At 49.0% G+C, this 25727-nt stretch overlaps 3 protein-coding genes across 5 annotated transcripts in view; 1 reads left to right on the top strand and 2 right to left on the bottom strand.

Moving 5' to 3' along the window:
• The window catches only part of Fuom (fucose mutarotase), a 28319-nt gene extending 17558 nt beyond the window's left edge, over window positions 1-10761 (bottom strand). The window contains exons 1-6 of one of the 2 annotated variants that reach the window (XM_005064247.4): window positions 10617-10761; window positions 9929-9997; window positions 9701-9771; window positions 9474-9572; window positions 8492-8565; window positions 8043-8300 (exon numbers count right to left, since the gene is read on the bottom strand). In XM_005064247.4, coding sequence (XP_005064304.2) covers window positions 8237-8300; window positions 8492-8565; window positions 9474-9572; window positions 9701-9771; window positions 9929-9997; window positions 10617-10701 — 462 coding nt within the window. In that variant the 5' untranslated portion in view covers window positions 10702-10761 and the 3' untranslated portion in view covers window positions 8043-8236. Of the gene's footprint in view, window positions 1-8042; window positions 8301-8491; window positions 8566-9473; window positions 9573-9700; window positions 9772-9928; window positions 9998-10616 lie in introns of those variants that run through there. The other variant, XM_040752064.1, reaches the window with a different exon arrangement.
• On the top strand, window positions 1629-5422 carry Prap1 (proline rich acidic protein 1). Its single transcript, XM_021228008.2, has 5 exons — window positions 1629-1750; window positions 3230-3296; window positions 4351-4403; window positions 4891-4997; window positions 5105-5422. The coding sequence occupies exons 1-5, from the start codon at window positions 1743-1745 to the stop codon at window positions 5320-5322; spliced, it is 453 nt and encodes a 150-aa protein (XP_021083667.1). The 5' UTR covers window positions 1629-1742; the 3' UTR covers window positions 5323-5422.
• A 2588-nt stretch (window positions 10762-13349) lies between the features above and the next one.
• Window positions 13350-22843, bottom strand: Echs1 (enoyl-CoA hydratase, short chain 1). 2 transcript variants are annotated; one of them, XM_005064246.4, is made up of 8 exons: window positions 22688-22843; window positions 20296-20493; window positions 19652-19779; window positions 18899-18998; window positions 17985-18089; window positions 17411-17530; window positions 15039-15106; window positions 13350-13873 (listed from the first exon to the last, which is right to left on the bottom strand). In XM_005064246.4, exons 1-8 carry the CDS (start codon window positions 22773-22775, stop codon window positions 13808-13810), a joined length of 873 nt encoding a protein of 290 aa, XP_005064303.1. In that variant the 5' UTR covers window positions 22776-22843; the 3' UTR covers window positions 13350-13807. The 2 variants fall into 2 exon arrangements, with proteins under 2 accessions (XP_005064303.1, XP_040607995.1); XM_040752061.1 differs by lacking the exon at window positions 17411-17530.
• Window positions 22844-25727: the final 2884 nt, after the last annotated feature.

Here is a 25727-nt window from a genome sequence, read left to right as displayed (position 1 = left end):
TTGGCCTATTATCTCAGGCTTATTATTAGCTAGCTCTTACAACTAAATAAACCCATTTCTACTAGTCTATATTTTAGCATGAGGCTTGTCGCTTGTTGCCTCACATCTTGCTCCCCTGGTGGCTGCTGGTGTCTCTCTGACTCCGCCCTTCTCCCTATATCTTTGCTTGGATTTCCCACCTGACTCTATTCTGCCTGACTATTGGCCAAATCATCTTCTTTATTCACCAATGGTGATAAAACATATTCACAGAGTACAGAAAGCCATCCTATATCACCATCCAGCACCTAGTTCACAAGGAAGTCTATGAAGCGATCACAAGAGGCCCAGTCCAGAGCATCTCTGTTGTGTGTACATCTTAGTGTCCTTTCATTCAGAGTCACCAGTGGCCTAAAAGCTACCTTCTCTCACAGAGAAAATAGCACAGCTTTTACCCAACCTTGTATTCTCAAAAGACAAAGAGTTAAACAGACTTCCTGGTAGGAAGACAGGGAGAGGGGCTCTACCTGGCTTCTTCTTCACCCTCCTGACCTTAGACAAAAGCCTTTCAGTTTAAAATTCCCCCTTTCTCCCTTCCCCAGGACCCCTGCTGGTGGTCTGGCTCAACAAGTTCAAGGCCCTAGGGCATGTCTGCATAGCAGTTCCGGACCAATCAACCACGCCATCTTTCTTCAAACTTGCTGACCCTAACTTAAGGGAGGAAACTCTTCATAGACTTTTAAAACCCCAGCTCTACAGAGAGACTGCAATTTTTGGCTTCCCAAGTCTCACCCCTGCTTTGCAGAGGGTCTTGCTTACTGTATGTCTGCATGTGTGTGTCTCCTCACCCCAATAAACCTTGGTCTTCACCTGTTGATTCTGTCTGTTGCTTTCTGATGTTGGAGATGTCTCAGCTGCTACCTGTTGTGCTCACGATTTTTCCTTCCTTTTAACTTTCTTTCCCTTTCTTTCTTTCTTCCTTCCCCCTGTCTCTCTTTCAGTTTAAACTGAAGTGATATCTAACCCAATCTGATTATAGAGAATAAGAAGTATCATAAGCCCAAAAGTAAACTAAAGTTGACATAAAGTCATTAGACTTAATATTCAGTATAGTCAGTATACATATTTTATTTATACTCATGTATATCAATGCATGAAAACCAATATTATGTTTGGTCATTACTGGCCACAAGTATAGTCAATGCTTAAACAAACAAAAAGTAATTAATTCATAGAGCAGTCAGGTTTTTTCTTTCTTGCTTGCTTTCTATTTCTGTTTCCCACTACAGAGTTTCTCTGTGTGTAGTAGCCCTGGCTGTCCTGAAACTCGCCCTGTAGAGCAGGCTGGCCTCCAACTCAGAGATCTGCCTGCCTCTGTCTCCCAAGTGCTGGATTAAAGGAGTGTGCCATCACACCCAGCCGCCTTTTAACTTGCAAGAGCAGCAAGTGCCTTTAACCTTTCCACCATTGCTACCTACACATGTAAATACCTACCTGCATACACACACATATACAGAGAATTTTTAAAGTAAAAAAGTCTCCTGGTGGCTCAGTCTGTGTTCACTTCACAAGTTACATGGCAGGGCAGGGTTGCCTATGGCCGGATGATTGCTGCCTACTGAACTCTGACCAGACACACCCATGTAGGAGCCATAAAACCATAAGGAGCCAGGGCTGGGGAAGAGGACCAGGCACCTGAACACTGGGACCTGCAGCTTCTCTACTCGCCTAGAGCTCCTCAGCACCGAGAGGGAGCCCCAGTCATGAAGAGGTGATGCTATGGCCCCTGGGCCCTAATTTTCTGACCCTTAAAAGTTGGCAGCTGGGCATTGGCCAGGGTGGGCATGGCTGGGTGGTTAGGGTCACACTGGGTCTGAGTCGATAGGCCCTGGGGGTTAGTCTATCCTCACCTGAAACCTGATTCCAGGGGAGCATTTTAGGGGAAGGAAGGAAGGAAGGAGGGAAGGGAGGGAGAGTGTTTCTGTAAACTGAAGTCTCATGCTTGGCATGGTGTCACACAACTTTCTTTTCAGTTATTTGTTACTATACGACATATCATTAATATGATATAATTAATATACTTGCCTCGGGGGGCTGGAAAGATGGCGTTTCTGTAAAACACCCACCCTCAGGTCTGTAACCCACGGTTTACCTCTAAAAGCAGCCCAAATGACCTCCAGATATACATGACGGTGTGTTGTCCCATGGTGTCTCTGAACCTGTGGAGCATTAGGTCCTAAAGACTTCCTGGGGAAGAGGCAACAATTCCAGGCTGTGGTGACCCAAAAGAAAGGGTCAGTGGCAGGGTAGCGGGCATATAGCGGAATATGTAGCAGGCCTTTGAGGCCTGGCGGGAGTAGAAGCAGGACAGGAATCAGGCAACCTGAGGGTTGGTCACCAGAAGCTAGGGTTTTATTCTCATGGAGACCTAGGGCTCCGGTAGGACCCGAGTCATCATGGAGGCAGAGGAGAGAGAGATTGGGGTGGGGCTAGGAGCTAGGATGAGGTTCTCCATGTTCATCTCTCTGCCCAGCACAAGAATAGGCCTCTGACTAGTAGCTCTGAGGTGAGACAGGGCCACTTAACTCCATCTGGCCAGACAGATCCCTACCTGCTGTCCTTTGACTCCTGTCACGAAGTGCTGAATCAGAGAGGAGAGGTTTCTTTGAGGCTTGAACACACACACACACACACACACACACACGTATACCATATAAAACAAACACATGTATATTTCACACACATGAATACTTTTCTAGACCACATGTTCAGAAACACCTGCTGTTCCTTCTGTCTGCATGATGGGGAAGGGCCACCCTACCCCAGTACCATGGGTCATGGCCTCAGTAGTGTGGCAGGGCATTGTTCAAGGACCTCCATCCATCCATCCTGTCACTGTTGTCAGACACATGTATGTGCAGGCCCATAGGTGTGTCCTTTGTATGGCCTCTGGAATCCTTAGCACTGACTGCCAGTGTCCTGTCACAGCAGGATCTGTCTAGGGCATGGGGTATCTTGGTCACAGGTGGAGAGCTTGGCATCAAGACATGGAGCAGGAGTGCCTTGAGCCTCTTGCTCACCCTGCCTACAGGTCCTTTCCTGTGAGATCAGAGTTACCAAGGGATCAGCAGGGACCTACCCTCGGTCTCTCTGTCCAAGACACATGATACCAGGCCCAGCAGGTGTTGACCGGAGCATCAGGAGCTGAGGTGACCCCTCGGCACCTCACACTTCCTCTCTGCACCCCCAGGTTTCTCCTGGCCACCTGTCTGGTGGCTGTGCTGCTGCAGGAGGCAGGTGCAATCCCAGCACGCCAGGTATGCAGGGGCCCCTCTACCCGGCCCCATCCCTGGCTGCCAAGCTCTGGCCCAGTTAACATGGAATATTGGAAAGGACCTCTTTTTCTCCACCCCAAGCAGGGCAAGGAGAGGGGAGGCAGGGTAGAGGCCATGTGGTGCGTGGCAGCAGCATCATGTGAGCACTGATGAGGTGCCTCAGGAAGAGACGGGCGTGGGGGGTCAAATCTCCTTGTCACTCAGGTTACCAGGTGAGGAGCTGGGCTTCCATAACATCCAGGTGACCAGAAGGACATGGGGTCAGTCTCCATCACATCTACATAACCACATGGGGGTATGAGCCTCCATGACACCCAGGTGACCCAGGATGGGAGGATATGGGTTCATGACGCAGACGATTACAGGTGGGGAAATAGATGTCCATTACCCCGAGGAAGACCCTGTGCGAGCGAGGTGGGTCTTCTCTATACTTACCCCGGCACACTCACTGAGGGCATGGTCTAGACTGGTAACAGAGGGCCTAGCAGGAAACGAACTGAGCTTGCCTTGGGCCAAGTCCACCCCGTCTGCACACGTGGCAGTGGGAGACGATGAGGAAGGCCAGCCCTCACAGCCACCCACAGCGTCTTGGAGCTGGACACTTCCCCAGGGCTGTCCTTTGCCTCCCTCTCCTCCCGGTGCTTTGTCTCATATGGAGTTCAGTTCAGAGGAGCCGACTACCTTCTGGGCCACTAGCCAGGATGGGGAGGGGCAAGCGCAGCCTTAAATGGTGCAAAAAGCCAGGGTGTAGTGAGGGTGCAGAGTTCAAGGTGAGCCCCAGGAACCTGCTGAAGACCTCTGCTTTCTCCTAAGCTGGCCGGGTTTTCAGGTAGGCTGGCCATTTGGGGACAGACTGATGTCCTAAATTCCCTATCTGTAATCCTGGTATCTATGGTGACCCTTAATCCCCTAGAGTTAAACACAGGTTGAGCTGAAGCCCTTCCTGTATGTAGGCCTTAGAGTGGCCTCTTCCTGAATGTCCTCCAACCTTGGGCTACTAACTGGCAAAATCCCCACCTGCGACTTCCTTTCCTAGGTCCCTGTCAAGACCAAAGGCAAACATGTGATCTTTGAGCAGGAAACAGAGAAGTAAGTGCCCCAGAAGGCAAGCATGGGCTGGTGCACTGGGGGATGGAGAACGTGGCTGTTCAGAAGCTTCTAGAAGGAGGTGATATTCAAATCCTACAGATCCCTCCTTGGGAGTTCCCTCCCAGGAGCCCTAGGGCATCTCCCAGGGATCCCTAGCCATCTCCCAGACTTAGCTTTCCCCTCAGCCTCCAATGGACTAAGTTTTAGAACAGCATAATATATTACCTCCCTTGCCCTTGAGGACTCAGCCCAGGGAAGGCTCTGACTTCTCAGATCTCAACCCTGCACAGAGTGATTTAGAGACGCTAGAGGCACAAAGTCATGTACTTTTCCCAGGTCTTACAGGGCAGCTGATGAAGTGGGTGGGTATGGAGTGGCTTCCCAAGCCCAGCAGCGGCCTGGGGGTAGAGAATGTCTTCTAAAGTGGGGCTGGGCATGTCTAACTCTTCCCATCTGTGCATGAACCTTACCCTACTCATGCTGGCAGGGCCCTGGGTACCAAAGCCATGGAGCCCCTGGAGAAGGACAACCAGTTGGGGTTACTGCTGTCTGTGCCCAAGCAGAAGCTTGCAGTTGCTGAGGAAAAGCGTACAGGTCAGAGTGGGGGCCAAGGCCACATCATGGGATCTATTTGGACAGAAGGCTAATGGGGAGGAGCTTGTGAGGGAGACTGAGGCCACACCTACTCTGCCTCTCTGCAGATGCTGTGACCTTGGTGGAGACTGAAGAAGACATCCCGAGCCGTTTTTGGAACCCTCTTCATGGTCCAGAACTGGATCTTGACAGCATTTACCATCCGAAGTATGAGGAGGTTCAGGATGAGGAAGTGCCCCTGATGAGGCCCATGTTATATCGCCAGGTGCTCCAGGGGCCAGAGGAGGACCTTGACCACATCTTCCACTCCCTGGAGGACTCCTAAGAGCCCTAACCACTCTCCCACTCCTGTCCTGAGGCCCAGGCTGTTGTGACCACTGACTCTCCCCAGCTAGCAAAAAATAAACACCCACAAACAGGTGGAAGCCATGAGTATCTTTAAGACCAGCAATCCTGGGGCACAGAAGCTGTGTCTAGGAGGAAGTATCACTGCCCTAGCTATGCTCTTCAAAAGCTTCCTATGGGTCATGAGGTCTGGCTGACTCTCAGCTCATGAACAGCTCTTCTCCTTGGGCCCATCTCTCCACATGTAGGGATGATAGGATAGGTATGTCAGCAGTCAAGTATGGGGACCAGTTAGCAGCCACAGCCACAGCAGGAAAACGAGACCTATCCTGGAATTTCCAGAAGAGGCCAAGAAAGGAAAGGAAATGTTTGATGAAGGGGTGGGAAGTTGGGTGGGACTGAGGTTGATGAGTGTGTGGGTACACAGGTACACAGTTTCACATGTGTATAGGAACACACATGCATAGATGCACAGAGATGTATATAGGATGGTGCACATGTGTATAGTTATACAGGCACATAGGTACGGTGGTGGGCAGGTACATAGCTTCATGTGTACACAGGTACAGAGGTGTGTGGCTATGCATGTTCATGGGTACATAGGCAGATAGATACATAGGTAAACAGATGCACACATACATAGGTGCTCAGAAGAGTGAGTCAGGATACATACTTTCTGTCCTACTTTTTTGGGCAGCACCTGGATTTTTCTGGGGTGCCTGTCCACATGGCCTCACTCAGGCCTGAGCACCTAAGATGAATTACCTCACATGTGGCATACAGGTACTGGGGTAGTCACCCCACTCTTGCAGTGGGAGGCACTAGGGACCACAGAGTCACTCATTTTCCAGCTCCAGTAGCTCAGGCAGAACAGACAGCTTAAGGGAAGCCATCAGCTCTCCATCCCAATGTACCCAAACCCCATTCAGCCATGTAGGCTACCTGTCAATCACACGTACCCTAGAACTCCATGCGTGTCTCATGCCCCTACTCCTCCAAGGACATGAGTGGGAGGAGTGAGGGTTCATGTACATCCTGGCCTCTAAGCCCCATGAAGCAGGAGCCATCTCACAGATGAATCAAGGGTCTTCATATTACCTGAGTCTACCAGCCCCACATTGCAGACGGGTCCACGTAACAGATAAACCTAGCGCCCCCACATTACAGTCCAGCATTCCAAGTCCAGGGTCCTGAAGATGCATAGCAAAGCTCTGACAGTGACCTCAGGGCACAGCCCCCATCTGAGGGTATTCCACCTGTCATCCTGGTTAGAATCTGAATCTAAATGAATCTATTCACAGTCCCTACTCAGAAGAGCAGAGGTGCAAAAACCCCGTCGAGGTCCCAGGTAGCACCAAATCCCACATAAAGACACCACAGCTGCTTTCCTCTCCTACTTTGTCACTCCTGGCCCCTACTCTAGTCCTGGGAACATTCAGGGCAGGTCTTCCCCTGCATGGCTAATTCCCTCTGGAAGCACTCTAGACCTACCCCAGGTGCTTATTAATTTTCCAGGCACTTCCCAATCCAATTGTGTTGCATTACCACCAAATCTTTCAATGTCACTCCTCCTTCAAGTTAGAGACTCAGGTGGTCAGGAAGCAGTGCCCAGTGGTCACTCTGCCCAGCGTCCATGAGTTCAGATCCATGGTCAGAATTTGAGCTGTCCCACCTTCATATTCCCTGAATCTAAGCAGAGCGCCTACAGACGCTGGGGTTCCAAGGATCCAGTGTTTTACTGGGGCCAAAAGCATCTTCTGGGTCAGGGTAGTATTGTGGCCGGGTTTCTTTCCAGCTTTGCCTAAGCTAGGAACCTCTGTGGGCATTTCCTCCCAAAGGGCAACTAACTGGGGCTGAAGAGCCAGCCCAACAGTTAAGAGCACTTGCTGCGTCATAGGGACTGTCTACTCACCCGATGGATTTTTAGTTGTTTGTAGCTTTTGGCTAGTACAGACAAAGCTGTTATGAACATTCACCTATAGTCTGCAGACATGTGGTGCAGACATGTCTAACCATTCAGTAGGGAAACTGGTTCAGGCCCGCCTAAATTCCTCCCCCACAATCTTGCTCTTTCTATCTGCGATTCTGAGCCCCAGTTGATCCTTTACGACCTGGGACAATTGAGGATTCAAAGTTGGGAGCAGTTAGGTTGTATCTGAGTTCCTGAGCTTAACACAACTGCTCATGCATTGGCAGGGGTTACTCAACCTGCCAAACATTGGCATGAGATCCAGGCCACATCCAGACCTGTCTGACCTTGAACTAGGGAAGTCAGCATTACCTTCCCTTGCAGCTGAGCATCCTCCCATCTAAAGTGTTCAGCCCACTCTGCCAGCTGCCTTCTGGCCTAGAACTCAGAGATTGGTCCCAGTCAGGAGTCACTCTGTGTTGCAAACCAAGTAGGCAATGAAGAATCTCCCAACTCCCACAGAGATCCAGTGCAGCCCCTGCAGCCCCGCTGTGCACCCGAACCACCATCAACCACCAGCCTAGCTCTTTGCCCAGGTGCGGGCTGCAGCCCCAGACTCAATCCAGCTCTCAGGTTCCTACCCAGGCCTAGCAATTGCCCAGCTCCCAGCCCTCAAACCAGCCCTATGCTTCATTTCCCATGTAGATTTTCCACATGAGGATTCGGCAAGGTTGGGTAAGGGGTGCCTATTTGGAAACTAATGGCCCCTCTGGAACTCACCACAAGACACATTTAAATGTACAAAAACTTTAAAGATTGACAGTGATTATCCTCTCCTCTCCACTCAATTTCACAAATCAGGGAAGGGGGAAATTTCTGCCAGGGTCAGCAGTCACTCAAGTTCTGCCAACTTTCTGAACCCCAGGCTGGGGTCCAGGTCTGGGTGCTGCAAAGGGGTGGCCTGCTGATTGGGTTCAGGTGGTCTTTATGAGTGTTCAAGGTCAAGCGTGCCCTTCTTGAGGATAATGTTTCCATAGAGCGCCATCTCCCTGCCGGAGGGTCAGTGTGCTGAGACTCTAACTTCGCCCATTTCTGCTTCGATCTGCTACCCCCTCCCCCATCCAAATGAACTCTGCTACCCAAATCCCTCCTGTCTTCCTGGGCAAAGCAGAGGTGGAGGCAGTTCCCAGGGACCTGGATAAGGACTTGCCCAAGTCACCTGGATGCAGCCAAAACTCACCCAGTTGCAACAACAGCAAATGCCTTTTTTGCACGTTCATAAAATTCAAATCTCTCTATCTTCATCAGGGCTTTCTGGAAGACAAAATGGCATGGTTGGAGGGACCTTGCCCAGAAATCCTCTGGAAGGATTCCTGAGTTGAGTACCCCATCAGGAAATAACTAGGAGGCAGCAGCAATGATCTTGGAGGCTCCATTCCTCTGGTTCTCCTGATGCTGGGGTCTCAGGGTATCAGGGACAAGGGGCATCTTTTATATCCCTGTCTGAGCCTGTGATGGACAAGGTGCCTGCAGAATGTGGACTCAGCTCAGCAAACCTAGAGCAGCAGTTGTCAACCTTCCTAATGCTACCACTCTTAAATACAGTTCCTCATGTTGTGGTGACTTCCAAACATAAAATTATTTTTGTTGCTACTTCATAATTTTGCTATTGTCATGAATCCTAATGTAAATACCTGTGTTTTCTGATGATCTTTTTGGGGTTATGACTCACAGGTTGAGAACTACTGCCCCAGACCATCTAAACTGTCCTGGAAGTCCTCTGCTCAGGACAGCGGTTCTCAAGTTGGTCCTGCTCAGGCCTGCCAATGATTCCTTTAGAAGATGGATATGTCCTCTGCCAGGCAGGGATGTGGGCTGTGTGATATGCAGACCTTAGCAAGAACCAAGTGGCAAAGAGCAAGATTTAGGGAGAAGGTACACATCCATAGAAGGTCAGAGGGCAGCCCACCTGGCATTCCACAATCCTCTGGTTCAAATGGGACCAGCTCCCCAGCAGACAGGCCAGGATTCTGAGAGGAGGAGGAGGAAGAAGAGGAGGAGGAGGAGGAGGAGAAGGAGGAGGCGGAGGAGGCTTGGGCGAGGAGGAGGCTGGAGGGGGGTGGCCACAGGGCTCATTAACACTACTTCCATCTCCACTCCCATGATTCACTCTTCCTGATCCTGCAGGAGACAGAGGGTCTCACGATTGGGGCTGCACTCACCTTGCAGCCAGCTTTGAGCAGAAGGGATTCATAATGATTCCATATGGGGGTCTGCAGGCCCCTCTCCTTGTCACTGGGCACTAGCTCCATGACAGCAGCCTGGGGAGACAGGGGTCAGTTCTGTGGCCCTAGGTACCTCCAGGGCTCCTCTGAGGGAGGTGGCCCTTTGGGGACCCGCAGTCATATGAAGTCTGGCAAAGACCAGCAGCCCAGCTTTTGTTCCTCACCGGGCTTTCCACATAGGTGTCCAGGGGCAGCAGTGTCAGCACAGCCTCCAGGATCTGTGGGATGTCCAGGCCTGGGAGGGCAGAGCTGGGGTCAGGCTTCTGCTCTCATCATGACCTATGACCCCACCTGTCTAAAACTTTCATTTTTGGGTCACAGTAAGCAGCCAGTCAACAGGCATGAGGGACAGAGGTCACAGAACCAGGACCGGGTCCACCTGTGGCGCTCACCGTCCGCTCGGATCTCTACAGGCCCGCACTGGCAGATGGAGGAGGCAGGGAAGTTCGCATCTGCTAGAACTGAAGGGAGAGAAGGGAAAGCCGTTTCCAGTCAGCGCGGTTCCCCCTCCCAGATGGTCACCTCACATATGCAAAGCCACACATCCTTGTGTATTATCAACAGTCCACCATCTGGGATGTCCCCAAGCCCGACCAGTACATACCTCCCACTCCAGCAGCGGGGACAGATCATGGGCCAGCCTATTATCCCCCTTTAGATCACTAGGGGAAAAAGACACTAGAAACGAGGCAATGAAACCAGTCTCTGGGAGGAGGAACCAATAGTTTCACCCCAGCCTCAGGCTGTCCCACCTTGCCCTAGGGCACCAGGCCAGGGACAGATAATACAACAGACCTCAGGGCAGCCTGAAAGGCCACGTGGGAGATCTGGGAACTATCCTGCTGCTGAACTTGGAACCTGCTTTGCCCTTTACATAGTTCTGTGGCCTGGGCCAATGATAGGCCTCAGCTTAGCTCAGCTCTTTCCTGAAGCAGCTGAATGGCTTCCTGTTCTGAAGGGTAAGGTGACTATGGCAGTGTCCCCGGCCTTTCCTGGAGCCTGCCGTTCAAGGGCTCCCGGTGCGGATCGCGGATAGCTCCCCTGCTAGAGGTCCGCGCTGCCGGCTCGCTAAAAGCTCACCAATCTCGTCGCCGTGCCCCATCCGCGCAAGCGCAAACAGCAACTCCGGAGACAGCACCTTCGGGATGCCCTTGAGCGCAACCATGGCCGCAGAATTGGTGGGAGGCGGGAGTTGTGGCCAGGGTGGTGCCACATGGATTGGGGCGGGGCCAGAGGAGAGGCGGCTGCAAAAGCTGGGTAGTTGTGTTCGGCCCTCGGTTCTGCTGTGCAAAACTCTGAGGCCTGGCAGATTGTGGGAAAGTCCGGAAAGTAAGTCCGTGTGGCAAGGACAAAGATGCCAGAGAAGAACCTTCGAAAACTGATCAGGCACGGCCTTGGTCCTAGGATGTCTGGTGCTACAACCCAGATGCCCGGGATATGGCCACTGTTGCCCAACTTGGTGGCAGTGATGGGTGAAGGGTGAGAGGTAAACTTTCTGCTTCAGTTTGTGAGTGGCTTCATGGCATTAGGGCAAATACACGAGGCAAGCCACTATAGAGGCAAAACCAAATCAAAACCCCTAAATTGTACTGGGGCCAGAGACCACATAGTTTATAAAATAGCTAAGAGCTTCACCAGGGCTTGGGGTGGGGGGAGCTCCTTTTTGCGACAGTCTGCATACATCTCATTGTCTTGAACTCTCTGGAGCCAAGGGCCAGCTAGAAGCTGGTGGCTGTGGGTGGGTTCCTGTCCTACCAGAGTGGAACCAGTGAATTTATCACATACAGGTCTGGGTGTGCTATGCTAGGCACAGGGTTGAGACAGAATTAAACCAATGAGAGGTTGGAGAAATGGCTCAGTGGGTAAGACCACTGACTGCTCTTCCATAGGACTGGGCTTTGGTGGCTCCTAACCATCTGTAACTCCAGTTTCAAGGGATCCATTGCCCTCTTCTGGCCTCTGAGTCACCAGGCACACAGACATAAGTGCAGGGAGAACATTCATACTTTTTTTTTTTTTTTTTTTTTGGTTTTACAAGACAGGGTTTCTCTGTATTGTTTTGGAGGCTGTCGGTACAGCCTGGCCTCCAACTCACAGAGATCTGCCTGCCTCTGCCTCCCGAGTGCTGGGATTAAAGGCGTGCGCCACCACCACCCAGCTCATCATACATTTTTTTAAAGTTAAAAACAAACAACTAATGAATTGATTACCTCAGTTTCAAGGTTTTCCCTATTGAGTGGTCACCTCCTTTGCTTGTTCATTCTAGACTGTGGGTCAATCAATGACTAACACACACTTCCCTGTGTGTCCAGGTTTAGCAAGTGAACACTTGGAATGGTGAGATGGTTCAATGGCTAAGAGCACCCACATGGTGGCTCACAACTACCTGTAGCTCCAGTCCCAGGGAATCCAATGTCCTCTTCTTGGCAGGGGGTGTGGGTGTGGGTGTGGGTGGGCTTCTTCGACAGGAGAAAGTCCCTGAGACTCAGCTTCCAGAATAGGGAGTTTTGATGGAGAGATAGTGTGTAGGGATCACGCCAGTTACCATGGTCTGGGCTGTATGTTAACTTCACAAAACATACTTGGATATGATGTATGTCTTAATCTGGAGTGTAGGCCTCAACTACCACCCCTCAAACCCTCCAACCCTGTTGATTTTGAGTCAGGGTCCCACTATGTAGCCCCAGATGTCCTGAAACTTGCTATGTAGACCAGACTGGTCTTGAACTCAGAGATCTTCTGGCCCCTGTCACCTGAGTGCTGGGATTAAAGACTTTCCTCACTAGGTGCATTTTATGCCAATGTCATGAGGTTCAGATGGAAACTGCTTCCATATGGATCTCCATTCTCACACTGACACGTGCTGAGGGTGCTGCAGAACGGCCCAGATGTCACACTGCCACAGCAAGTAGGCAGTCATTTCCCCACACTGAATGAAGGTCTGGGCGTAGCAGAGCCTGGGACCCTGGCCACGTGCCACTGAACTGCTAGGGCTAGTGTCCATTGTAGCCCCGTGAGAACCTGGGCACTGTAAATATCTATTACCTCGTTAGGGATGGTGGAATACAACTGTAGTCGCAGTTATCTGGAAGGCGAAGCAGGACTGTTTGCACCCAGGAGCTCAACACAAATACATATTGAGAAATATATTGAGATGGCTTCAAAAAGAAATATCTACCATATTACTGTGAGAATGGCATGTCTTCATCTCAGTGTAAAACAGGCTTTTCTGCTTTTGTTTTTTCTTCCTCGAGACAGAGTTTCTCTGTTTATCCCTGGCTGTCCTGGAACTCTGTAGACCAGGCTGGCCTCGAACTCACAGAGATACGCCTACCTTTGCCTCCCAAGTGCTGGTATTAAAGGTGTGGTCCATGTGCAAGTGAAATAACAAAAAAGAACAAATACTCTAATTTCACTCTTGAGGAACCTGGAGTCATCACATTCTCATAGAAAGTAAAACTGCGGGTGCCAGGGGCTGAGGGGTGGGGCAGGGAGCCAGCGTCTAACGGAGACAGCTTTAGCTTGGTAAGATGAAGTTCTGGAGACTGACTGTGGGGATGGTTGCCCACTGATGAGAAAGTGCTTGATGGAGTACTCAGATGTGGTTAAGATGGTGAAGTAAAAACACAAACGACTGGGCGGTGGTGGCGCACACCTTTAATCCCAGCACTCTGGAGACAGAGGCAGGTGGGTCTCTGAGTTCCAGGCCAGCCTGGTCTATACAGTAAGTTCCAGGCAGCCAGGGTTACATAGTGAGACCCTATCTATAAGAAAGTAACAGCATCCCCCCACAGAAGAAAATAACAGCAATGATAATTAGAAAATCATTCATTCTCTATAGACAACTATAGGTGAATTGAAATTAAACTGAAGTAGTCACTCTAATTGAATTATTGTGCACTTGGAATCATCAGACAGTGTCATGTCCCACTTGAAGTCACACCCTGAGCTGTGTACTGTTGACACTGTTGACAATGCACGGGGTATAGGTGGTTCAAGCACATACCTGCCTCTGAAGTGAAAAAATAAAAATAAGAAAAACCAAGACACCTTGAACGCTTCCCAGATTTCTGATTTAGAAGACTGTGAGAGATCGACTTCCAACACTGTGAAGGTTGCAGCCACACCACAAGGACCTGAGCTGTGGCCACAGCCCCAGAGCCTTTGGTAGGAACTGTGGCCTCCACTACCCTTTAGGACAATTCATTTGCCTCTCAATCGACAGCCTGAGCTTTCCTCTTCAGTACGGCACAAGGCCCAGCTGCCAGCTCTCAGTGGTCTTTGAAGTTGGCTTTCCTTTTCTCCACAAATGCAGCCATTCCTTCTCTCCGGTCATTCTGGCAGGAAAAGGAAGAAGGGAGGTGACGTTTGCATCTTCCTATTGGGCCCCTCGGCTGACTGCCCGAATCTCCAAGGTGCCTACATCCTCCTCCTTGCCTGCTTTCCAGGCTCATCGACAGGACAGTGATTCTGCAGTGGACCACCTGCAGCCCATGAGAGATGGGATTCCCCACAGTGCTATGCTTGGGGCCAGGGGGTTGTATACCACCCAGGACACAGTCTCTCAGGAGCCATGACATGAGCACCATGTTCACAGCACCTCTGCATCTGGCAGGGTCTGAGTTGAGAATCTTTCACAGAGCTGTGGGGCAGCAACAGAACACACTATATGCATATGTCTACAGTCTTCCTTAGGGGCCCAAATCATTTAAAAATCTTTTTTTTTATTTTTAAGTGTGTGTTTGTGTATGTGTGTGCGTGTGTTTAAAGAAAACACTTAGCACTGGGCCTGTGGTGCAATGGATAATGCATCTGATGATTAGAAGATTCGTTAAAACACATACACACGAGCTTCTGATAAGAGGTGAACTGTAGCAAGCGTGGTGCCACACTCCTTCAATCTCAGCATTTAGGAGGCTAGGGCAGGCTGAGCTGTGTGAGTTCAAGGCAAGTCTGGTCTCAATAATGAGCTCCAGGCTAGCCAGGGCTACATAATGAGAACTTGTCTCAAAAACAAACAAACAAACAAACAAAATAAAATAATTAAGGGGGGTGGTTAGAGATGGTCCAGCAGCTAAAAGCACTTGCTACTCTTAATAGGAGCTGGGTTTGCTTCCCAACACTTATATGGTGGCTGACAACAGTATGTAACTTCAGTTCCAAGATATCCAGGGCCCTTTTCTGGTCTTTGTTGGCAACAGACATGCATGCATTATATTTACATACATGTAGGCAAAACACTTATACATATAGAATAAATAATATTTAGAGATGGTTTCTCTGTGTTGCATAGGTTGGTCTCAAACTCCTGGGCTCAAGCAATTCTCCTTGTCCTCTGGCTCCTAAGTTTTGGAACTACTGTGCCCCGCTATGAATTCCACTTTAAATACAGAAACTGCTGTTTAGTGATGTAACTCATGGGGCCTTTGTGCAGTAATAAATTCTCTGCAGCTTCTGCAACAGAAATGAACTTGAATCCCAAGCAGAATACTTGTTACTCACAGTGGCAAAGGTAGAATAGAAGAGTTTCTTCTCCAGCTTATTTCCTTCTGTTAAGGTCATCTCAAAGGCTGAAAAAGAAGCCCTGGAGTCACAAACTGAAGTGCTGAATGTGGGGGCACCCATGCTGGACTGACTGTGATCCACAGAAAGGGCTACAGGCTGTGTGGCCTCCATGCCGACTCAGCTCTCCCCACTTTTCAAGTGCACGGCCCATGCTGAGGTAGCCATGGAGACAAATCGCTCTCCCAGGTCTCCTAAACACCTTGGTAGTGGTCCAGGGGCCCCAGAAGGGAAAAGCACCAGAACTGAACAAAGGACAAACAGCAGAACCTGAGGTGGCTGATAAAACTGAGCACAGAAGCACAGTAAAGCATGAAAACCAGAAGAGGGCGGGGAGGCAGCCGGGACAGCACACTGCGGTGTGCGGAACACTGTCTGGTGGAACACTGATGTGGAAGACCTAGCTGTGTCTGTCAGCCACTGTGATCTTGCCAGAGCCCTCAGCTGCTCCTGCGTGCCACACACAGCTGGCTCTTTAAGTATCGACACATCTGATTATGGCCAGCAGCAACCCTGAGGGGCTGGGGTCCCCTCTGGAGGTAACAACAGCCTTTCTAAGTCACATCTTTTGTCCCCAAGGTGACTCTACATGTGACATTGAGCAGAAACACAGTGCCATTCCAAATGCTGAGATACATTATTACATTGAGACTCCATTCCTGGGGCTGGAGAGATGATTCAGTGGCTAAGAGCACATGCGCTTTTGCAGAGAGCCTGGGTCCACTTCCTAGAACCCACAGGGAGGCTCACAACTGTCTGTAACTCCAGTTCCAAGGGGTCCCCTGTCTTCCACTGCACACATGTAATGCACATACACATATGCAGCCAAACACTCATACACATCAAATCAAATCTTTCAAACAGCACAAAAGCTCCATCTAGGTCTTTGTATCTATCTAACAAGCTGGGTATCCCACAAACCCTTGTAACTCCAGCTCTGACGCCCTCTGCTGGCCTCTGTGATGCTAAACATTCTGTTGAGAGGATAAATTTACTGTGGTAGGCTTGTAAAAACAACATTGCTTTTTGACTTGTATAAGCCATGAGGAAGTTGCTCCTACCTTGAATGTACCCTGTCAGCTGGCCCGAGATGGGCCACTTCCTGATGCAGTTGGACTATGCTTAAAAAATTGCTGATTGTTGCAAAATCTTTCACTGCCTCAGCTATTCCTATAAGGCAATGGGTTACAAGATTAAACGTGCTAACTGTTAAGTTCTGCTTTTGCATGAAATGCTTGCTGGCTTGGACAGTTGAGGTACCTGCTGGATGTCTGTTACAAAGTCATCCCTTACCTACAGAATTCTCTCAGGTTTGGTCTCTTTTTAAAGAAAAGCCTCTAATTTACTAAAATTAAAACTTGAGTCAGACCAGTGATTGTATGAACACCAGACCCACAAAAGCCTCCACATGTGAAAGACACACATTCCCACATACATCCACACATACATGTAAATTAACACACAGGTTAATAAATAATATAAATATATTAAAAAAAAAGACTCCAAGCCAGGTGTGGTAATACATGCCTATAGTCCTAGCAGTTGAGGCAGGTGGATCCAGAATTTAAGGACAGCTTCAATTATAGAATAAGACCTTGCCTTACAATCTAAACAAAGGGCTAAGCCGGACAGCTCAGTGGATAAAGGCCCCATTGCCAAGCCTAACACCAACTGGAATACAATGTCTGGAACCCATATGGTGAAGGAGACAACTTACTCCTCAAATTATTCCCTGACCTCCACTTGTGCACTGTGGGATACCCCCACGGTAAATCAAAATGTGAAATAAATTAATAAATAACTGAGTACATTTAAAGAGAAGAAGAGGCTGAGGCAGCTCCGAGAAAGGCCAGTCAGGCCAGCTTGATGACCGAGAGGACTGATGAAGATGATTCACACGAACTGTGATCTGCAGACACCAGACTACGGCCCCTTTGTATAACCGGAGCATGGGCTGAGGAGGGAACCCTGAGGAGGGAACCACTCACTCCAGGTTCTCAGAGAGAGCCTTCCCTTGAGCCAAAGACCAGGGACTTCAGGGACTGTGGCTCCATTTTTGGTTTTCCCCCTGTGCCTGACACTGCATTGCCATAATGTCCCAGGCCTGGCCCAGTCTTAGGACCTGGTAAAAACAGACACTGAGTATCTTGACAAGCATTAGAGTGATCAAAACCTGGAACACTATGGAAAATTGCAATTACATGGACTTTCCCATTGCTGCGTGGGACAGGGTGAGGTAATTTGGAACCTCACAACTCCATCTATGCAGTCCTGTGGACTTTTCCCATTTTCTCTTCCCAGCAGACCCCTACCTGCATTCACAGATTCTTTTGCCATAGCCACTATAATTTTGGAATTGCTGGCAATTTTTTCTGCACATTTGATGGCTTCTTCAACCAGTGTTTCAACAGGAAAAATCTTGCTTACAAGACCTAAAATATGAAAAGTATGAATAGCACACAGAAACGGCATCGTCCCCTTCCTCTGGAATTCAGTGATATCAACAGGCAGGTCCTCTGGGTCCTAATCAAGGGATGGCTATCTCCCGCAGTGGGTGATTCTGTGCTCTCCACTGCCAGGTTCCAGTCCCTGAGCTCTAAGTTACACAGTCCATGCTCTCTTCAGGATCAAACGGCACAGAGAACCTGACAGGGTCTATGGTCACTGCCAAGGGCAGGGAAAGGGCTGGCCTTTAAGGGCCTTTGAAAGGCAGTGGGAAGAGATGTTATTATTTGTAACATGGACATATGTTGTCATTTTCTTGTGTATGACTTATTTCAAAATATAAAACCCAATGCCAAAGCCTTAGGGCTCTAAGACCAGTTACCCATGGGGACATCAGACATAGCCCGAGTCTCCCCGGGCTCACAACATCAGATAACCAACCTGCTTGCTTGGCATCCTGGGCGGAAATGCGATCACCTGTGAGGACCATCTCCATGGCTAGTGACTTGCCAACTGCACGAGTGAGTCTCTGAGTGCCCCCAGCACCTACAGAAAGAGATTTGTGGTCTCAGCTGGCTCTTTGTCAGGTACATTCAGAAGAAACCCAGGTGTGACTGCAGATCAGTGTCACAGGTTTAGCAGGCACAAGGCCCCAGGTTCCTTCTCGGCATTATAAAGGAAGAAAATCAGATCGGTTCTTTCCCCACCATCCTGGAAGGTTCTAAATTTCCCTGAAAGCTTGTCCTAGACGGAATCCCAGCATCAGCTGCCTTCTCTGCAGACCTGAACAAATACGCTGAACTCTCTGCCCAGGATCTCAGAAGAAGCCTGATCAAACCCAGGCTGCCTAGGAGGCCTCTTCTGAGTGTGGTCCTCTCCCCAAGAGCCTAGGTTCTCTCTCTTGGAGTGTTTACCTTCTCCTGCCAGGTCTAACAGGTGGCCCCCAGAAAGCAATGGGATTGCTTTCTCAACATTTCTCAGGGCTTTCCCAGACAGTGGGGTGTGAGAATTCTACAGTCTGATGTGCTGAACTCAGGAAGGCCACCTGACCTGCTATGCCAGTGACATAGAAGTGGAGAGGCCAGAGTCACATGGGGACGGAGTTTTTGTTGCAAGCCCATAGCTACCCATTTTTCTCCCAAGTCTTGAGTGTACAAAACTCTTAAAGGTGTATGAATCATGAACCACCCTGGCTAAAAGCCAGCGTCAACTCTGTGTGGTGTTGCCTGAGGCTTGCAGACTAGGCTGAGCTTCATCTGCTCTGTCTTTCAGGTGCTGGTTGACAAAGAGAAAACTGAACAGATAAGAGCTATCCATTTGGGGCCTGTGGTTTGTTACAGTTGACACATTCTCACCTGGGATAGTCCCCAGCAGGATTTCTGGCTGTCCAAACTGGGCTTTCTCACCGGCATAGATGATGTCACACATCATGGCAAGTTCACAGCCTCCACCAAGCTGTCAAAGAGGGGAAAAAAGTTCATAAGCTAATAGATTTTACCAGAGGGCGCTGAGGCAGAAAATCGCTTTATTTGCTTAAAGAACTTTTCTAAAACCATGAAACAGTCAAATAACAGCAAATGTTAACCTAGCAGAACAAAACTAGATTAAATAGGATAAATATAAGAGATGTTGCTTACCAGGGATTTATAGAATTTTATGCAAAGGGTCAGGCATTAAATCCTTTTGGCTTTGCGGTGAATAACTCAGGCTAACATAGTGACTCAAAATTGTCTAGAGAGGACAAGGGCATGAATGTGTGTGGCTGACCACCCCTCAGGGATGGCTTTTATTAAACAATCAGCATGTATAATAATCACATGGTTTTTCCATGGGCTAAACTAGTCCTGTATTTCTCAACGGCCTAGCGAAGCAGGAACCCTAGTGGGCACACAGAGTACTCACACATGTAGTATAGCCACTGCAGCAATTAAACGGAAACAGAAAAGCTCATTAACACATTTGGGAATTAGCCAATGAGCCTCCATCAAACAAAGCAGTTACCAAAAGACACCATGGGCCTTTCAAAGACACGGATCTTTGCAATACTTTATTTGCACAAGCATAGTCGCTTCCACCTTGCACAGGAGACCTCTGGGGCTGACACTTACAGCATAACCATTGACAGCTGCGATGACCGGCTTCTTGACCCGGGTGATCTGGTCCCAGTGGCTCAGGAACTTGCTGGAGTAACAGTCCTGGAATGTTCGGCTCTGCATTTCCTTGATGTCTGCTCCAGCTAGAGGCAGAAGTGAGGTTTCAATGACCAGACATCAGAGAACTTCTCAGTCCTGTATCCCCATGCACAGGACCTGGAGGGTACTTCCCACAACAGTGGGAACAGCTGATACATGGACCAACAACTCACCAAGCTGTCTGTTATAAGAAGGTAATGTTGGGGGTTGCAGCAGGCAATGGATGCCAGGTACACTCAGAGGAGGCTGGGTTTACGCCAGTTATTTCACCTGACCAGTAAGGACCTGAGCATACTTGAACGTTCAACACACAGAACTGCTTCCCCACCCAGCTTACTGTACATGTGAGCTGCCATGTGGGTGCTGGGAATTGAACCTAGATCCTCTGGAAGAGCAGCCAGTGTTCTTAACCGCTGAGCCATCCCTCCAGCGCCCCGATTACTGTACATGTTAGTATAGCCTAAGCCACCCCTCCCATCACAGAGAAACTGGTCCATTTTGCTGCTTCCCACAGGCCTCAGCATCCCTGCACCCTCTACCACTATGGCTGCCCAGCATACCTGCAAATGCCTTCTCCCCACCAGTGAGCACAATGGCCCCCACAGCAGGGTCTTCCTCAAAGGTCTCCAGGGCTTGGTTGAGCTCCTCTATCAGGCCATTGCAAAGAGCATTGAGTGCTTTGGGGCGGTTCAACTGGATCAGCCCCACACTGCTATTCTTTCCTTTCTTTTCTGTGACGATGTACTGAAAGTTAGCACCTAGGTCAAGAGGACAAAAGGGGATTGTCATCATAAAGATAGCAAAGGCACTATGGTGGCTAACCTTGGTTGTCAACTAGACCCATGTGGAATCAACTAAAACCCAGTTTGAGCTACCTGGGGAGGATTTCCTTAGGTGAGAAGACCCAACCCCAAACCTGGCCACACCTTCTGATGGCAGCCTACATAAGAGGACATGGAAGGACGCTTTTACTTTTTGCCTTCTTGCCCTCACTCTCAATGGCAAGCTCATCCAGTCTACTCTTTTTATTTATTTATTTTTTAAATATTTTATTTATTTATTGTGTATACAGCCTTCTGCCTGCATGCCAGGAGAGGGCGCCAGATCTCATTCAAGGTGGTTGTGAGCCACCATGTGGTTGCCAGGAATTGAACTCAGGACCTCTGGAAGAACAGTCAGTGTTCTTAACCGCTGAGCCATCTCTCCAACCCCTCTTTTTTATTATTATTATTACATTTTTTAAAATTAGAAACAAGCTTGCTTCACATGTCAATCCTAGCTCCCTCTCCCTCCCCCATCCAGTCTATTCTTAAGGCATTCCTTCTCTGGTGTATGAACCTATTTCTTCGGGATTTCAATGTACACTGAAGACCCTCAGTTCTCTAGGACTTCCCTGGGCTCCAAAACCAGATTGGGACAGCTGAAATAATCCAGTCTCTTGGGCTGAAGGCCTTCTGAATCCTTGGCCTTTGTCAGGAGACAGCCATTGTTGGACTACTCAGGCTACAGCCTGTAAGCCACTCCAGTAAGCTCCTTTTAATGCATATGTATATTATATATTAGCACTATAATATGCATTCATCCTACCAGGTTTGCTCTTTTACAGACCGTGTCAGTCTACAGCTCTGGCTATGATCTACCCAGGCATGGTGCCAGTGGCACACGCCTTTAATCCTAGCACTCGGGGCAGATGCAGGTGTATCTCTGTGAGTCCCAGGCTATGGTCTAGTTCCAGGCCAGCCAAAGAGTTACATCGTAAGATCTTGTCTCAAAAAACAAAAATAACAAAAAAGAAAACCCTAGCACAGAACACAGTCACACACACCCTCTCCACATGCCAGCACTTTCCAGACCATGACAGAGAGCAGGGCAGAGCCCAGGCCTGCTGGAGCAGTAAGCCGGGTGGGACAGAGGCAGATGCAAAGCATCATTAGGTGACCTAGAGGAGTAGCCAATTCAGACTGGTGGGGGTGGGGGAGATGTACAGCCCATGGACTTAGGAGGAGGAGGATAAGCCTGAAAATGAGGGTCAATGTTCGGGGTGTTTTGTTCCTAGCATTGTGCATGCCTTGCGGATTCCGGTAACTTAAGTGTTAAACTGTAGGATTCTGGTCATTCTAGGGGCCTAGGACATGACACCCTGTCCAGCTTGAGAAGCCCTAGGGCCCGGGCATGGTCAAGAATTCCTGGTGACACTGAAGCACTAAATGGCTGCAGAAGAGTCCAGCCAAGGAGCGAAAGGGCGGGATTAGCCAGCTGGCTGGGAAGGAAAGTGGGTGTGTCAGCATGGGATGCGCTGATTGGACGGAGTGAAGGACAGGCTCAGGCGAGGGCAGTAGACACAGGAGGGACTGGACAGGAGGCACTGTAGACAAACCTTTCCCAATACTCAGGCTGCCTTGCTTAACCTACCTTCACATTCTCTGAAAGCTACCTGAACACACATGGAGTTTCACAATCAACATGCATGCTCCCAGCTTGTCAACGGTCCTGACACGTACTAAAATTCTAGGGTTGAGAAGCTGCCTATATAGCCAGGGTCCTCCCATAGGTAGGGCTTACAGGTGCTAGGCTCGGGTTGGGCTTGTTAGGTTAGACTAAGGTCAGATTGAAGGAGTCAAGAATTGAGAGGGGTATGGAATTAGGGGTCAGGCGAGCAGTGGAGGTGGGGGCTCCGAAGGAGGAGCAGGATGGGAGGAGCTTCAAGCTAGGAATCTGGGTTTAGGTGTAGGGGATGAGTACTCGAACCCAGGGTCTAGGTACTTCAGAGTCAAGCGTTTGGAGTTCATGCTTGTGGAAGTGGGTGTCAGACAAAAGATCTAGAGTTAGGAGAGAAGGTTCCGGGCCAAGAGAGGGTGCGTGCAGGCTGGGGGGTTTAGAGACCAGCCGGAGGCTGTGGGTGGAGAGTCCACCCAAAGTGGGGTGACGGACTCCGCCGTTGTCCGCACTCACCCGAGGCGAAGCGCCGGAGTTCGGCACAGCGGACCGAGGACAACAGTGAGCTGCAAGCTCGGGGTAGCAGAGCACGCAGGGCCGCCATGGCGTAGAGAAACTAGTCCGGCCGGCAGAATCGCCCCGCCTTCAGAATCGCTCCGCCCCAGATCCCAGGCTAGAGGGAGTCGGAAGCGGAAGGGACTGACCCGGTGATGCCTGGGCGGGGTGATGCAGTGGGCGGGCTGGGGAGGGGGACGCTGGTGTGGGGCTGTAGTTCTTTGAGTAGGCTACTAATTGCACTGCATTGGTGGTGTGCCAATGGCTGGTACCAGGGCAAAGGCTGGAAGAGCCAACTGTGACTTTTTCCCTGAGCTCGCCGTGTGCTGTCGGTCTTGACCGCTAGAAGGCGCGACTGTAGATGTAGCCGTAGAGCATAAAGCGGTAAAGAGGTGGTTTTCTTTAGTTTTGTGACACTACATAGCTCTGGTTGACCTGGAACTCTCCATGTGAGCCAGGCTGGCTCCTGGTTTCACAGAAATCTGTCTGCCTTTGCCTCGCAAGTGCTGGGCTTAAAGGCATGTGTCACCATACCCCGCTCGAGAGGCATTCTTTACGTGCCAGCTAACTAGCTTCATGATACCAGTTTAGGAATAACTGTGTTTTTACAAGATGAAAAGATTCGCATATATTTAAAAGAAAGCCGAGATTTTGTTCACGTAAATTATCTTGAATTATAACTTGGAAATGTTTAGCAAGTATTAATCCGTCCCTTATTTGAATTCTTGCCCTGGCCTTGCAAACGCTAGGATAGAGATAAATGGCAGCACCTACAGACAAAAGCAAAACTGCGCCTGGTGGTGGTGGCTCATGCCTTTAATCCCAGCACTTGGAAGGCAGAGGAGGTGGATCTCTGTGAGTTAGAAACCAACCTAGGCTATGAGAGCGAGTTTCAGGACAGCCTCCAAAGCCACAGAGAAACCCTGTCTCGAAAAACCACAGGGAAAAAAAGAAAAGAAAAAGAAAAAAAAAACCCTGATAATTTAAAGAAAACAGTTCGAACCAAAATAAAGTCAGCAAACTTTATTTCAAGAACAGAAACAGAAACAGATAACTCACAAACCTTTGCTGATGAGGGTCTCTATATTACCATAGGCCAAGCTATAGTGACAATAGTTCAGAAGTGAAATGGCTCACACGCAGGGTTTATCTAGCAACACAGGGCTGGTGTTGAAGTCAGGTGGCTACTGTTCTCTGAGTTTAGAAGAGAGTATTGTGCCAGGCGTTGGTGGCGCACGCCTTTAATCCCAGCACTCGGGAGGCAGAAGCAGGTGGATCTTTGTGAGTTCAAGACCAGCCTGGTCTACAAGAGCTAGTTCCAAGACAGCCTCTAAAGCCACAGAGAAACCCTGTCTCGAAAAATCAAAAAAAAAAAAAAAAAAAAAAAAAAAAAGAAGCAGCAAAAGAAGAGAGTATTGTATTTGTCAGGGTTCTCTAGAGGAATAGTACTAATAGAATATATATGTATATCCACATATTTACATGTAAACACACGCACAATTAGAGTGGCTTACAGGCTGTGTTCCAGTTAGTCCAACAATGATGGTCACCTGATGAAAAGTTCAAGAATACAATAGTTGTTCAGCCCACAAGGCTGGAGGGCTCAGTTGGTCTTCAGCTTAGTAAGAATCCAGAAGAAGTAGGTTCTAACATCAGCAAGGGAATGCCTCAGCATCAGGAGGTATGAACTGGCCAGCGAGAATGAGGGTGAACAGGCAGAAAGCAAAAGCTTCTTTCTTCCATGTCCTTTATACAGGCTGCCATAAGAGGGCGTGGCCCAGATTTAGGGTGATCTTCCTACCTCAAATAATCCAATCAAGAAAGAACAAAACAAAACCAAAAAAACCCTCACGGATGTGCCCTGCAATGTAGTCATATTTGCCATCAAGAATAACCCTCCCAAATATCAATTGGACATTACCAAAATTAAAACTTCCGTTTCAAAGAAAACCATCAAGACTGAGGACACAAGACACAGCTGGATGAGAGAAAATTCTCTGGAAGTCTAACATCTGGGAAAGGTCTTATGTGTAGAATATATAACACGCTCTAACAACCCAATAGTAAGAGACAACTGAACAACAAAGAACAAAGGATGGGCGTGCATTTCTTCACAAAAGATGTGCTGTCTGAGGGATATGAGAAGGTATTGGGCATCACTAGTCTTTAGGGATACAAATCAAGCCCACTTCATACCTACGAGGCTGACTGCAATAAAAAGTCATCAGTGAGTGTGGGAGAGCATGTTGAAAAGTTGGAGCCTTCGACATTAGTGGCATTGTGGGACTCTTTCTGGAATAAGCACGCTGGACACAAATGAGAGTGGAGGAGAGATGATGTCGCCAGTGGACTGAAAGCAGGACAACTCCCGGAAGGTCTAGTTTGTATTCTCACGTAATACCCTAAGACCACAAGGTGGGCGGGCAAGTGGGATTTTACAGAAGTCTATGCGGCAGTCAGCAGGTTGTTGGGGGCAATGACCCATTGTTTCAACTATTTCTCTAGGTCATTCTGTTTCAGGTAGCAATTAAAGTCATGCTTGGCAATAGAAGCAATGCATTTAAGTATTTCACTAAATAAATCTATATCTAATAATTGGTCTTTCCTACCTTATTCCACTTCGGTGGTGGGAGCATAAATTGGTTTGATCACTTTGCCTTTCTTAGGTATGTGTGTGTACATGTTGTTGGAGATTGAACTCTAGCCTTGCACTTCATGTTACAACCCCCAGGCCTAAGGAAAGCCACTTTGGAAAACAGTCTGCCATTTGTCTCAAAAGTTAAAACAGCAAACCCACTCCTAGGTGCATACTCAAGAGAAATGAAAACAGCCTCACAGCAGCTTGTAGGTACTTAAGCAGCACTAGCCACAAGGACCAAAAAGTAGAAATAGCCTAAATGTCCTTCAAACATTCTAAGTTTGTATAATAGACACCTTAGATTTCTTTTAGGACAAGGTCTTCTATACAACCCTTGCTGGCTTGGAAGCTGCCTATCTTTGT

The sequence above is a fragment of the Mesocricetus auratus genome, unplaced genomic scaffold, assembly GCF_017639785.1.
Source record: "Mesocricetus auratus isolate SY011 unplaced genomic scaffold, BCM_Maur_2.0 Super-Scaffold_4256, whole genome shotgun sequence".
Lineage (NCBI taxonomy): Eukaryota > Metazoa > Chordata > Mammalia > Rodentia > Cricetidae > Mesocricetus > Mesocricetus auratus.
The sequence above is the reverse complement of the archived record's forward strand: the minus strand, read 5'-3'. Positions and strand labels throughout refer to the sequence as shown.